This window comes from Heptranchias perlo, chromosome 9 (assembly GCF_035084215.1).
Source record: "Heptranchias perlo isolate sHepPer1 chromosome 9, sHepPer1.hap1, whole genome shotgun sequence".
In the NCBI taxonomy this organism is placed as follows: Eukaryota; Metazoa; Chordata; class Chondrichthyes; order Hexanchiformes; family Hexanchidae; genus Heptranchias; species Heptranchias perlo.
In genome coordinates, this window is record NC_090333.1 from 38,255,071 (window position 1) to 38,270,016 (window position 14,946).

At 41.9% G+C, this 14,946-nt stretch overlaps 1 protein-coding gene across 5 annotated transcripts in view; it reads right to left on the minus strand.

The window, feature by feature from the left end:
• Positions 1-214: 214 nt before the first annotated feature.
• LOC137324995 (uncharacterized) overlaps positions 215-14,946 on the minus strand; it is a 97,390-nt gene continuing 82,658 nt past the window's right edge. For 3 of the 5 annotated variants that reach the window (XM_067989693.1, XM_067989691.1, XM_067989690.1), the window contains 2 exons: positions 9,492-9,626; positions 215-1,174 (listed from right to left, as the gene is read on the minus strand). In XM_067989693.1, the coding sequence (XP_067845794.1) occupies positions 1,146-1,174; positions 9,492-9,626 (164 nt within the window). In that variant the 3' untranslated portion in view covers positions 215-1,145. The remainder of the gene's footprint in view (positions 1,175-9,491; positions 9,627-14,946) is intronic. The other 2 variants (XM_067989695.1, XM_067989692.1) reach the window with 1 other exon arrangement.

Here is a 14,946-nt window from a genome sequence, read left to right on the forward strand (position 1 = left end):
ACTTGTTCTTAAACATCACCAGAGATTTATCTATGGATAGTCCCATCTATTAAAGATAGTTTTCATAGCTTTTGAATGGAGGTTGCAAGTGTAGCATTGAATAACACCCATGCCTCATAACTCGGATGATTATATGCCTTTGGGACTAACTAATGAAGAAAAGACTGAGGGAAGATTTGATAAATGTGTTAAAAATAATGAGAGATAGATGAGGTGGTAGTAAACAAACTATTTATCTTGGACAATGAACATACAACTTGAAGATACAAGTACAAAATTGACAAGCCTCAAGCAAATTTAGAGATTAGAAAAAAAACGTTTTTACCACAGGATAATGGATATGTGGAACAGACTCCCAGAGAAGTAGTTGGTTCAGTCATTTGATATCTTTAAAAAGCAGCTGGGTCGATTTTTTGAGCATTATAGAAATATTTGACAATACTGCTATTGACTTTTTTTCTAAGAGCTCAGGGAGGAAATTTGTGTTCCCTAAAGTGGGGGAAGAGAAGTTCAAGATAGAATAATCTGGATTCTCTTATGTTCTTATTCAGCATTCCTGAAGAGTATTGTTCCTCTTCATTTAGTCTGCAGCAGTACCATATCTGTAGGATGTTAAGACACAAGGTCTGAGCTCTATCGTGTTTATTTATGATTAGGACTGCTGTCATATTGTTGGTCCATACATTCACTGTACCAATGTGCACTCCTTCACTGAGACGATTCAGAGACAAGAGGTATCGACAGTTTATGCACCATAAATTGCAGGGAAGAATAAAAAACTTTCAGTGACCAGAACCATTCTGTTAAGAACAGATCTATCATTAGGGTTATTGCTGGAGAAGGAAACTGCAATTGTGTACCCAGTCAATAAACTGGGCTTCCATTTGAAGATGCTGAATGCTTTTTCATCTATAATAAATTATTGGGCCACATGACAAAGTAGGGAAACAATGAGCAAGAAGATTAATTTACAGCAGCCCTTTAAATAAGCATGCTTGAAGCCGTCATGTCCATGATGTTCAGCACCCATAACCTGGGCACCATCTGAATCTTGAAGTATTTCTGTCATATTGTTCGGATGATGTGTCGCATGGTAATAATCTTGAGCTTCCTCTTCAGAATGCAGTCATTCAAATGACCTGAGGTCAAGGATGCATCAAAATCCTTCCAGAACCTTTGGGACAAGAAAGTAACTGGAGTAAAACACTGAATTTTCCTGGCCTCTTCAACAACCTTAGGGAACAACATTTTCTGCACTTCATCATGCAGTAGGCCTTGTGTATTTACATACTTGGGACTGTCCTGAGAAAGCTATCTTCCCTCATAATTTCTACTAGCCAAGTAACCAATGAGATCTACAGTTATTTGTTCCAGAACAGTCAATGCGTGTCACCCCTACTGGAATACACTCAGTTCGTAGGTAGGTCAGGCAGTGAGTTATGAAATGGCAGAGAAGGAGACATGGACAACAAGTTTCTTCTTTGTGGACACTTGCTGGTCTACCTATGTAGTTTTTTGGACAAATTAACAACAATTTGCATTTATATGGCGCCTTTAATGTAGAAAAACGCCCCAACGCACTTCACGTAGGCGTAATCAGTCAAAATGAATGCTGAGCCAAAGAAAGAGATATTAGGAGGTTAACCAAAAGCTTGGTCAAAGAGGTGAGTTTAAAGGAGGAAAGGTGGAGAGGCAGAAAGGGTAGGGAGGGAATTCCAAAGGTTGGGGCCTAGAATGCTGAAGACACAGCTGGCAATGACAGGGCAAAGGGAGGTATGTATGTAGGAGGAATGGAGAGTTCTGGGAGGTTACAAAGGTGGGGGGGTTGGTGGTTGAGACTATATAGAGATTTATACACGAGGATGAGAATTTTAAATTGAGGGTGTTGGAGGACCAGAAGCCAATGTAGATCAGCAGGGACAGGGTTGATGGGACTTGCAGTGGGATAGGATATGGGCAGCAGAGTTTTGGATTAGTTAAGTTTATAAATCATGCAGGAAGGAAGGTTGGCCAGGTGAGCATTGGAAAACTTGAGTCTGAGTCTGACATGGATGAGTGTTTCAGCAGTAGATGGACTATGGTTGGGGCAGAGGCGGGCAATGTCACAAAAGTGGAAATAGACAGTCTTGGTGATGAGGTTGTGAATAGTCTGGTTCAACCTGAGACAGTGGCCAGGGAGGGAGATGGAATCAGTGGCAAGCATATTGAATTTGGGGCTGAAGATAACGGCTTCAGTCTTCCCAAAGTTTAACTGGGCGAAACTGCTACTCATCCAAGTCCGGATGTCAGACTGTTAGCAGTGGAGGGGTCAAAAAAATTGATAAAGAGGGAGAAAACAGAATATGAGAATATACTAGCAGGAAATATAAAAACGGATTGTAAGAGCTTCAACAAAGTATGTAAAAAGGAGGAGAGTAGCGAAAATAAACGTGGGTCACATAGAGGCTGAGACAGGAGAAATTATAATGGGGAATAAGGAAATGGCAGAGATGTTAAACAAATATTGTGTGTCTATCTTCACAGTAAAGGACTCAAAAAACATACCAGAAATAGTGGGGAACCAAGGGTCTAACAAGAGTGAGGTACTTAAAGTAATTAATATTAGTAAAGAAGTAGTACTGGAGAAATTAATGGGACTAAAAGCTGACAAATCCCCTGGACCTGATGGCTTACATCCTAGGGTTCTAAAAGAGGTGGCTGCAGAGATAGTGGATGCATTGGTTGTGATCTTCCAAAATTTCCGAGATTCTAGAATTGTCCCAGTAGATTGGAAGATAGCAAATGTAACACCGCTATTCAAGAAAGGTGGGAGAGAGAAAGCAGGGAACTACAGGCCAGTTAGCCTGACAGTCAGGAAAATGCTGGAATCCATTATTAAGGACGTAGTAACGAGGCACTTAGAAAATCTTAATATGATTAGGCAGAGTCAACATGGTTTTATGAAAGGGAAATTGTGTTTGAAATCTGCTGGAGATTTTTGAGGATGCAACTAGCAGGGTAGATAAAGGGGAACCAGTAGATGTAATATATTTGGATTTTCAAAAGGCATTTGATAAAGTGCCACACAAAAGGTTGTTACACGAGATAAGGGCTCATGGGGTTGGGGGTAATATATTAGCAAGGACAGAGGATTGGTTAACAGACAGGAAAGAGAGTAGAAATAAGCGGGTCATTTTCAGGTTGGCAGGCTGTAACTAGTAGGGTGCTGCAAGTATCATTACTTGGGCCTCAGCTATTTACAATCTATATTAATGACTTAGATGAAGGGACTGAGTGTAATGCATCCAAGTTTGCTGATGATACAAAACTAGGTGGGAAAGTAAGCTATGAGGAGGACATAAAGAGTCTGTAAAGGGATATAGACAGGTTAAGTGAATGGGCGAGGTGGTAGCAGTTGGAGTATAATGTGGGGAAATGTGAGGTTATTCACTTTGGCAGGAAGAATAGAAAAACAGAATATTTTTTAAATGGTGAGAAACTATTAAATATTGGTGCTCAGTTGGGTGTCCTGGGTACACGAAACACAGAAAGTTAACATGCAGGTACAGCAAGCAATTAGGAAGGCAAATGGTATGTTAGCCTTTATTGCAGGGGTATTGGGAGTAAAAGGGTAAGGAAATCTTGCTGCAATTGTACAGGGTTTTGGTGAGACCACACCTGAAGTACTGTGTACAGTTTTGGTCTCCTTACCTAAGGAAGGATCTACTTGCCTTAGGGGCGGTGCAACAAAGGTTCACTAGATTGATTGCTGGGATGAGAGGGTTGTCTTATGAGGAGAGATTGAGTGGAATGGGCCTATACTCTAGAGTTTGAAAGAATGAGAGGTAATCTCATTGAAACATAAGATTCTGAGAGGGCTTGACAGGATAGATGCTGAGAGACTGTTTCCCCTGGCTGGAGAGACTAGAATTAGGGGGCATAGTCTCAGGATAAGGGGTCGGCCCTTTAGAACTGAGATGGGGAAGAATTTCTTCACTCAGAGAGTTGTGAATCTTTGGAATTCGCTACCCCAGAGGGCTGTGAATGCTTAGTTGTTGAGTATATTCAAGGCTGAGATCGGTAGATTTTTGGACTCTAAGGGAATCAAGAGATATGGGGATCGGGCGGGAAAGTGGAGTTGAGGTCGAAGATCAGCCATGATCTTATTGAATTGCGGAGCAGGCTCGAGGAGCCATATGGCCTTCTCCTGCTCCTATTACTTATGTTCTTATGAGAGAGGTGGCAAAGATAAATTGGGTGTCATCAGCAAACATGTGGAAGCTGACCCCATGTCTTCAGGTGATGTCACTAAGGGGCAGTATGTAGTTGAGGAAAAGGAGGGGACCAAGGATAGATCCTTGGGAGACTCCAGAGGTAACAGTGCAGGGCAGGAAGAGAAGCCATTGCTGGAGATGCTCTGGCTATAATTTGATAGGTAAGCGTAGAACCAAATGAGGACGGTCCCACATAGCAGGACAATGGAGGAGAGGTGTTGGTGGAGGATGATGGAGTTGACTGTCAAAGGCTGCAGAGAGATGGAGGAGGATGAGAAGGGAAAATGTGCCATGGTCACAGTTACAAAAGACATCATGTGAGACTTTGCTTAGAACTGTTTTAGAGCTGTGGCTGAGGTGGAAACCTGATTGGAGAGATTCAAACATAGAGTAGCAGGAAAGATGGGCACAAATTTGGGAAGCAACAACATGTTCAAGAACTTTGCAGAGGAAAGGTAGATTGGAGATGGGGTGGTAGTTTGCAAGGACCGAGGGGTCAAGGGCAGGTTTCTTAAGGAGGAGATAATGATGGCTATTTTGAAAGTAAGGGGGGGCAGTACCTGAGGAAAGGGAACCATTTACAATGTCAGCTAACATAAGTGCCAGGAAGTGAAGTTGGGTGGTCAGCAGTTTCTTGGCAGTGGGGTCAAGGGAGCAGGAGGTGGGCCTCAAGGAGATGATGAGCTCAGAAATGGTATGAGAGAAGATAGGAGAGGAACTAGAGAAGGATGTGGGATCAAAGCTAGGGCAGGGGGATCAGTGGAAGGTTAGGCTTGATGGGCAAGGGGAAAAGAGGGGATGCAGCAGGATGGCCTCAATTTTAGTGCTCCTTGGACTTGTTGTTGGAGATGAGGGACGGGATATATGATTTTGTTCTAAATCCTAATGTAGAACAAAAGAGTTTTTGCACTTGTTTGCAAGTTTTGGGCAGTGGAAGTACTTGGGCTTCTCCTATGCTGTCATTCCATGGATTGCCCTCAGATTCTGCTGGTGGTACTTAAAGATTTTTAGCATCATTAACCTGCTATCATAAATAGATTTTTACCCAAAATAGTAAATGCTTTTAAATTGTTCTTGTACGTAGTTATCTAACATTAGGGAATTGTTCTTTAAAATCCTAAAGTTTGGAGCTGTGCAAACTTGCACAGAACAATGATCTGGGCTGTCATCCTGTGTAGCAGGTCCCAAATGTTCATTGTGTAATAATGCATTAATTTTGTATCCTAGCCAGTGTTGCCCTTATTAGCCTATACCTAGATCCTGCTCCAGGCTGGACCTGTATAGTCAAAAGAACAATTTCTGTTTCTATAAATTTGCCCAGTATGAAGCCATCCATTCTAAGTCAAACCTCTAAAGAGTTATATGGTGCTTAAGGGAAACATTGCAGATTCCTTGGAAATAGAGTCTAACTTAAATGTCTAATTTGAATGCACCTGGACAATTTTAGTTGGGGTTTCATAGGAGTGGTGGCAAAACACTGCTAAGCTTTGGCTGGTGGATATGTTGACTAATCTAAGATTATACCCTTGCCTGTCTTCCTGTGGAGGCCTGATGGTCCCCCAAAGAAGGAGAATCTTTTATTTTCCTCCTCATCTTCTTCATCATTCCCCATCAACTCTTTGGAGATGATGAAGCAAAATCAGCTGAACCCTCAGTGAACAGTGCAGTTTCTTCAGGCAACTCAGCCTTGGTGCTGGAATCTCCCGCATTGGGTGAAACCAAAGCTGCCTCTGCATTGATTCATTTCTACCAATGCTTGTAACAGGATCAAAGTCCTGAATGCTGGATCTGCTTGGATTGTAACTGTGGCTGCTGCTGTCTAGACAAATCCTGTCTCATTGGTGATAAGATCTTAATTGTTGTTCATATTGAATAGAATGAATTCTTATCAGTCTCTTCAATTGGTCAATACCTTCATCTTGTGTTTCTTACATGAGCCCTGACACCTCCCACCATTGCTCAGTGGCAGAAATGAACTGGATTGCATCAGTTTCTGGAGCTGAGACAGTAGGTATCAAGGTGAGGTGATAGTGACTGCCTGGGTTCTGCTTGAAGGTATGGACACCGTTGTCACTCTGTCAATGCCAAAGTCAGCAGAAGGCGGCCAGCAGCCAAACTTGAAATCAAGGTCAATTGTGGCTGGTGTTGGAGGACGCTTCTGAGATTTAGAATTATAAGGAGATGATCTTGCAAATGCTCCCTGCTCATTCATAGTTCTTTCTCTGACCAGAGAGGTGAGATGTATTTTACTGCACCTGTCTTGAAGTCTTGCTGCACCAGAATGAGTTAGATTTTCACATTCTGGAGACCAAGAATCCCTTCCAGTGATTAAATCAATTGCATCTATTAATATGTATCCTTTCAATCTTCACAAGTGAACATGGACATCTGGACAATGACACAAAATCCTTGCACAATACCACCACAACAGCAGGTATCACTAAAAATACAAAGCCACTTGCCCCTATACAAGTTAGTGCATCATCAACACATGATGATTCACTAAGCATGGTGGATGCAGCATCTATACTGGTTGAGGGTGTACTGGAGAGTACAGAAGGAGATTTCAGGCATCCTAGATCTGAGGCACAAACAGGATGCATACGTAGAGAAGTCAGTTGGCTAGACATCAAAGTGAGAGTGTTGGAGCATCAAAAAGATATCTGCAATGTAGTGGTCAATCTGCAGAATACGATGCACCGGAGGATGGAACTATCTCATTCTAAGATACATAACGTACTGGATTAATGAATGGCTGCATAGAGAGAATGATAATCAACATGATGGCTACATTAGAATCCCGTGGTGACTAAGCAACATAGAGGCATCACTTCAAAAGGCTTTAATTTGCATGAGGTCTACTCTCCAACAAGCCCTGCTGTCAACTATAAGGAAAAGTTTCTTTAACCTTATATCTGTCTTCAGACACATCATTTAATAGCCATGATGCAAATTACTAGTGACATTTAGCAGACCAATACAGAATATAGAGGCAGTATATGTGGAATCAAGCTAACAACCTGCCCCTGGTGTCTGAAGTCTAATTATATTTCTTCAGATGTCTCACTCCACAAGCTGATATTCCACCACTTTTTTTTATTTCTAGAGTCTTTGCATTGTTTCAAATAGAGAAATTTACAGGATCATGTGTTTGGGAAAGACAATTTGAACAATTCATATGGCCATCTGCAATAGAGAATGGACTGATGCACTTTTACAGCGGAAGCAGAAGAAATAGTCCACACATTTCTGCTCGTCTCGCTCTGCTGCTATAAGTGTAGTGGAGTGAGCCTTTCACTCACTCAATAATTGTAACCATGACCAGATCCCAGTTCTCAGCATCCCCCCTGCATTTAAATATTTCTGGTGGATACCTGTGCCATTGGGGTGCCCTCCTCAGGCGAGTGCTGGGAAACTAGTTGCCTTGCCACAGTGTAAGTGGGGCCCTCAACTGCCTAAAGATCTTCAAATATTTTTATTTTTAATTGGCTGGTTTCCATACAGCAATTGGTCACTCTGTGATGGATTGTAGTTGGGAAACCTCAGACTTTTAAATTTTAAATCCCCTGGATGCCCTTAGCAACACTAGATGCCAGAGATGCAAGTAGAAAACATTACATTATGTGATGTTATATCTTCATTTGCATGGTGTTTTAATATGCCCGCCCATGCAAACACATTTGGCATCCGCCCCACTATTTTCCAGAAATTCTGATGGGTGATAGAAAGGGTGGAGAATTGGCATAACCAAATCCCACCCCAATTCCTGGCCCTCGCCCGCCCAGATAACAGTGTTTGAACATCAGAAAAACAAAGTTAATTCAAGGCCATTGTCATTTTTTCTCATTTTAGTATCCTGGAATCATAGGTATGAAGTACAAAGGAAATATCCATACTATGGAAATGGTACAGAGAAGGACAATTAGGCCATTCCCTAGCGTTAGATAACTGTTACGAGGAAAGGTTAGAAAAACTTGAAAGGAAACACACGAGAGGGGACCATATAGAGGTATAGAAGATATTAAAAGTAATAGAAAAGGTTCATTCTGAGCACTATTTTGAATTAAACCATGACTGCAGGACAAAGGGACACAGGTACAAATTGGTAGAAGGAAAGTTCAGGACTGATGTTAGGAAGTACCTCTTCACACTAAGAGTGACTAATAGCTGAAAGGAACTTCCAGGTAGGGTAGTGGATGCAACATCAATGGAGTCATTAAAAGAGGCACTGAAAGCTGTAGTGGGAGAATTGTAGGTTGCTATGGAAGGATGAGTTGGATAGGTTGAATGATGACCCTCATCTGTACTTACATCTGTGACCATTGTGAGTGGAATATATCTATCTGAGTAGACATCAATTTCAATGTACTGCGTTCTCTTAATTATGTAGTGCTCTCAAGTCGCTGTCCAATATAATATTTGCTTTATTCCTTCTTTATTATTTAATTTGATCATCTAACCACTTAACTGGAGCTTGCTAGGAGTCTGAGAGCTAAGCAATTTTAACAAAGACTTTAAGTAGAGTATTTATGTCCTAAAAAGGGCAAAATTTGTCTGACGGTTAAAGATTATTAGCCTGCTTGAAGTTATTCAAAAATTGAATAGGTCCCTACTGAGCTGCATGCAAGGAGCTACAGCTGGACAAGCAACATGATTAAAACACAGAATAACAACTCGAAATGCACTAGAAATCAGTAAAAGACACTAAAACCTCCAAAGGTTGGAAGATTTTCGATCATGGGTACACATAACCTTTCAAAAGTGAGGAAACAATTAACTGGTTGTTTAATGCAGATCTTGGGGCTTTATTTGTGGTGGGAGCTGGAGAGCATATGTATCATTTTCATTAGTACAAAAACAAAAGAGTAGTCATGTGCCTACATCAGGCTTAGTTGAGCCAATAAACCCTCCTTACCACAACCTAATGACAGCTCTGCAAAGAACGACCTGATGACAGCATGGTAAAGCAACCCTGATGACAGCATGGCAAAGGAACACCCAATGACTGGCCGCACACTGAAAGGAATGAGGTTATATCTAATAAGTCAGCTGTAAGATCATTCCTTTCTCAGTGGAGTAGACAATCATTCATAAATGCAATGGAATTCCATTATTGCGGGATACGTATTAGTTTTACCCAATTACCCAACAGGATTGTGATGCTCATTGGAAACTTGGGGATGAAATATGACTTATGATGGCTGAGAAGTAATCTTGAAAAGAACTATAAATGAGTACCTGGATAATTAGACTGACATTCAGCATTGCATTTATCCACTAACATTTGATCACATGATTCTGATGTACTAGTACTAGACTGGGAGTCTTCAGATGTACCAGCTGCACAACTTTCCGGACAGTTCAATTCAAAAGCTGCATACAAAGGAATCACAATTTTAGGAAACATTTTATCTGCTAGTGTCAACTCAGCTTAGGTTACGAGTTCTCAGTCCCACTGCAAAACATATCCTAGGCTGACACTCCAGTGCAGTACTGAAGGAATTGCTGCATTGCTGAAGGTGTTGTGTTTTGCATGAGACATTAGTCAGGAATTTCCTTGGAGCTGCTCCTGCTCCGCCACCGTAATTTCGCCGGAAACCCTGTTCACGCACATAAACAGAGCTTCTGCCTCAGTTATGGCCATTAAATCAAGGCCTCCATCTGCCTCTTCAGATGGACATAAAAGATCCTATGCAACATTATGAAGAACAGCAGCAAGTTTTCTTGGCCAACATTCTTCCCTCCACCAAAAAAGAAAATTAACTAGTCATTCATCTCATTTGCTGTTTGCAGGACTTCGCTGTGTGCAAATTGGCTGCTGTGTTTACCTGTATAACAGTAACTTCACTTCAAAAGTAATTTATTGGATGCAAAGCATTTGGGATGTCGAGAGGACATAATAAACTGTTCTTTAAATGCAAGTTCTTTCTTACATTCATGGTTTACTTATCTCTTTATTTAGAACATAAATATGTCTCTTTGGACTCTGGGTAAAGTTTAGTGAAAAAGTCGATGTGAGTAAACATGAGTTAGATTGGTATTAAGCAACAAGGTATTTTTCTTACATTGTTAGATCTCCCATGGCAAAGCTCATAAGTTGGAAGATACTGTGGGGAACAAGTGAGAGTTGGGGCAGTCTACTTAGCAGTGACCAGGAGGCATCCCTTCAAACATTCAAAAATAACACCAGCTGAATTTTGAAACCACCTAATTATCTCCAATTATGTTTTCTTAATTGAAAAGGTTGTGTACACCTGTGAGACAGCAATTTGAATTTCTAACATCTATCATCAGAGGGGAAGAGAAAGAATGAAAGGTAAAGAGATAGAAAAGACAAATATAAAGAAAGGTAGATAGTTTAGAATATAAGAACATAAGAAATAGGAGCAGGAGTAGGACATCCGGCCCCTGGAGCTTGCTCCGCCATTCAATAAGATCATGGCTGATCTTCAACCTCAACTTCACTTTCCCGCCCGATCCCCATATCCCTTGATTCCCCTAGAGTCCAGAATCTATCTATCTCAGCTTTGAACAAATTCAACAACTCAGCATCCACAGTCCTATGCGGTAGAGAATTCCAAAGATTATATCCTGACTCTAATTTGATTTTAAAAAACGTAGAATTTTGATGGTAAACAGCCGCTTTGAGGGAAAATTAGGGAATGAGGGACGAGAGCGAGGGGAGGAAGAAAACTGATAGAGGGTGAGGAGGTCTCTGACCTCTTGGCACCGATCCTTGTGGGGGAGGAAGGGAATGAATGGAGGGTTAAGGGTTAGGTGAGCAACAGCGGAGCAAGGGGGAGAGGAACATACAGGGATTCAGTGGGTAGATCAAAGGGAAAGAGGTCGGGGTAGTGATAGGAGTGAGGGGATGGTAGGAATGGAAAGAGATTATGGGATGAGGTAGGAGATGCAATGGGAAAAAGGGATAGGGAATGGAAAGGGAGCCGCTGAGAGCCACATTTTTCCTGTAACTCCCACCCAAATGCAGCCTGCAGCCGTTGGTGGCCATTTTCTCCGCCACACTATGCCATACCACCCACCCGAAAGGAAAGAAAAAAGAGAGACAGAGATGTGGACAGAGAGATACACAAAAAGAAGATTTAAGAGGAGAAGTGCAGCAGAGAAGATAAAGAGAGAGAAAGAAGCAGAAGAGGAGAGAAACAACAGCAGACATTAGAAATGGATGAGATTAACTAAATTCTCTGACTTACCATGTGCAACGTCACAGGGTACTGATTAGTATATAGGAAATGCCTAATTAAGTCACAGGCATTGGTGATGGAAAATGTAAACAAAATAACCAAGTCCTTCAAAGCAAAAAACAACTGTGTAGACTCCATCCCTGCCATGATGGTGCTCATTGAATAACATGACAGTTGGCAGCAACAGACATGGCAAATGTCTATGAATGGCCTTTGCAAGAAAATAGGCGAGAGAAAACAGTCCATTGTGTTGCATAGTCTATCCAGGTCAAATCAGGGTTATATGTCCTGTCCTTGGAAGCATGGATAAGATTTTCATCCTCCGTTTCACCCATTTTCTGGTGATTCTGAGGCTGTCAATGGTGTAAAATCGAGCAAGAACAAATTCCTACAAAAGTGTGCTTTGCTATTTCCTGCTGGAAGTGACAGTAAGATTAATGATTTGTCAGACATCAGATTTTCCACATTCTGGCCAATGCCAAGAATGCTGAAGGCTGTGGAGGCCATCATCTGTGCTCAACCTTTCCCGGTGATTATGGGCTCTTTTCTCCTTTAGGATAGTGTAAATTCTCTCTCATTGCCATGGCATTCACTTTAACTTAGGTGTCAGAAAGCAGACCATAATGCAGTGAGAAGTACATAAAACAAGCAACTACATAGCAAGTGGGGCTGTCAGTGTAAGTTAATGAGCAAAAGTACATTTGGAATTAATTTGGAATTAGAGGTGCCAAGGAGGCAATGGCTCCCCCAGGACATTATTGGAAATCTTTTCAAGCACTGGAACATAGTGAAAGGAAGGTAGTTGTAAACAGCAAAAAAGTGTACTTCTGGAAGGTGGGTTTCACTCTTCTTACCTTGGTTGACCTAACAAAGTCATTAAACTTTGTGGCACAGAGTAGAATTTACTGCAATGGGCCACCTTTTTCCATTGTGCTTGCACTTTGCTCTTGATTGGTTTTCTCCCTGCTGAACCTTCGTCCTCCCTTGACTCTCACTAAGGAGAACTTCAGTAGAGGCACCAGAGGATTTTGAGGCTCTGTGACCTGATGCGAATGCTGCATTCATTCTTTATGTGGTCTTTCCTCTTCCTCCCTAGAGAATTGTGCTTGGTGATGATGGATTCTTTAAGCTGCTGCAGCTGCTATTTCTGATCCTCGCTCCAAAGTGGTGAGCTCCCAATAGGAAGTGAAAATAACGATAGGAGCCTGTCTAATTTAATTATGCAAAGTGTGTTGACCCTGGGAAATTAGACCGAGTTAACGGCGACTCTTATAGGTGGATTAATGTCCCACCCCATCACACTTCCGGCAGGAATTCAGTAATGAGGAACATTCAGGTACATATGTGAATGAGGCAAACCATGCTTATGGAATTCAAGAAATAGCACTGCAACAATTTTAGGGCTGAAATTGTGGTCCTAGACCTAAAATTGTTGCCCAGGGCTTGCTGCGCATCATGCGCTGGCGCAATTATGTTCAAAGAAGCTGATTTTGTTGATAATGAGTTCAGATTATTAGCATACTTTGACGCCAAGGTCAAAGGGTGGGATGTCTGGTGGCAGCAACACCTAAAAGGAAGTTGGCTTCCCTGAAAGCTGTATTTTTACTTGAGTCAGAACGGCCACATTTAATGATCAAGTTTTGGAGCTCCTGTTGCAGGAAATCCCATAGTAAAGGGTAGCTTTTTTTGGCGGAGAGAACCATCTAGCAGCAAAGAGTACAGCCAGAGCGTCATAGATGGAACATGCAAATGCAGTTCCATTTGTGGCCCAAACCTCGAAGCAGTTAAGAAAGAATTCTTTTGGCCTGTATAGGTTGCTAAGGTTCGTGTGCAAACCTATGACAACATGTAATAGGTTGTCTTGCCAAGCTTCTTTATTACTCCTGAAATGGTTAAATGGTTCTTGCTCACAGAGCCTATGAAAATGCAATTACACCTAGAGCACGCCCACTGATCCAGATGGACTTCCGGGGTGAGGGAGAGGTTCCTGCATCATTAGGGGCACATCCAGGATCGAAAGTCTGGCAGAGAATATGCATCACGGGTGGAGAGGTGCTGGGCACATCCCCCATAAACAACTTCATTGTGTCCTTTGGCAAGAGAGCCATAACTGAACAATATTTTTAAAAAATAAATCGATTTTTCTTTAGGGCTTCCAGGCCTCCGTCCCGGTCTGGACCTCCAAGGTGGTCACCATTTCCTGCCATATCAGTGAGGTATGCCTGGTCTGACCAGTCACACCTCCACCGACCATATGTCAGGTGACACCTAAAGCCTGGGGTGCGAGAACTCCAACTTTCAGAATACCCACCCCCAGCCCACATATTTGGGGTGGGCCGTGGCTCCGTCTCCAACAGGACAAAGAGGAAACTCTGGGGCAAGGCCAGCAACCAGCGTAACCAGGACCCAGCCTGGTTCGGGCTGCAGATTTTTGGAATCAGAGGGGTAAATATTCATCTTCACTGCCTGGGTGGTAATCTGGCAGAGCAGATCACCCACCTGTTGTAGAACCCAACCAATTTTCAATCTATTGATTTCAGGCAGTGAAGATGAAAATTAACCTGAGAGTCTCTATTATGATTCTTGATACTGACTTAGGCAAGCACGAAGTTTAGGACAAGTTCTAGAAATGGACTAACAGTGCAGTGGTGCAAACTCCACAAATTTCGTCATGTTGCTATTAATTTTGCATGTGCACTAAATGTAATGACGAGAGGAATCCCTCTGCCTTTGTTATTTCATTTCAGTAAAATACCAGCATGAGAGCTATGTGCTGAATTTTGCCTTATGCCCCAGCATCTCAATTGGCTTTGGACTAGTAATTAATAGACAGCGCTGGTACCTTGCTTACCAGAATTGTGATAGTGATTAGGAGCGTATCAATAAATTATGGCTTGTACTGTTGGAGAAATAATTTTACAGGAATTGTAAACTAAGTGCTTTCTAAGAAATAAGTACCTTGATCATCAGACTGACACTGAACATGACTGTTGAGTATCAATGGATAATGTGGTATCTCTGTTACAGTTATGTAAGTTTTTGAGATTCTCCGCTACTGTTTTCCTGACCTTTGCGCCAAGGGATTTGGCTGTTCCCCAGAGGCAAAAGTCAGGGTAATTTAGAATTATTTTCCCTTCCTCTTAGAACCTACATGTGACACATGCATAATTTAGAGAAATGAAATAATCACACAAAACATAGAAATAGACTTGTAGGTGTTTGGAGATGATAAAGTTATAGGGATCGATTTTAACTGCAAGTGAGTTTTGGGCAGACGGGGGGCAGGGCCAGTGCAAACCACAATTTCAGGCCTGGGGTATTTTAATTCCCTGGTAAGTCGCAGGGAGGGTTTTTTTTTAAAAGGAGAGTCTCACTGGAGGGAAAGGGCGGGGTAAATTTTCATCTTCATTGCCTGGGTGGTAATCTGGAAGAGCAGGTCACCCACCTGTTGTAGAACCCAACCAATTTTCATTCTATTGATTTCAGGC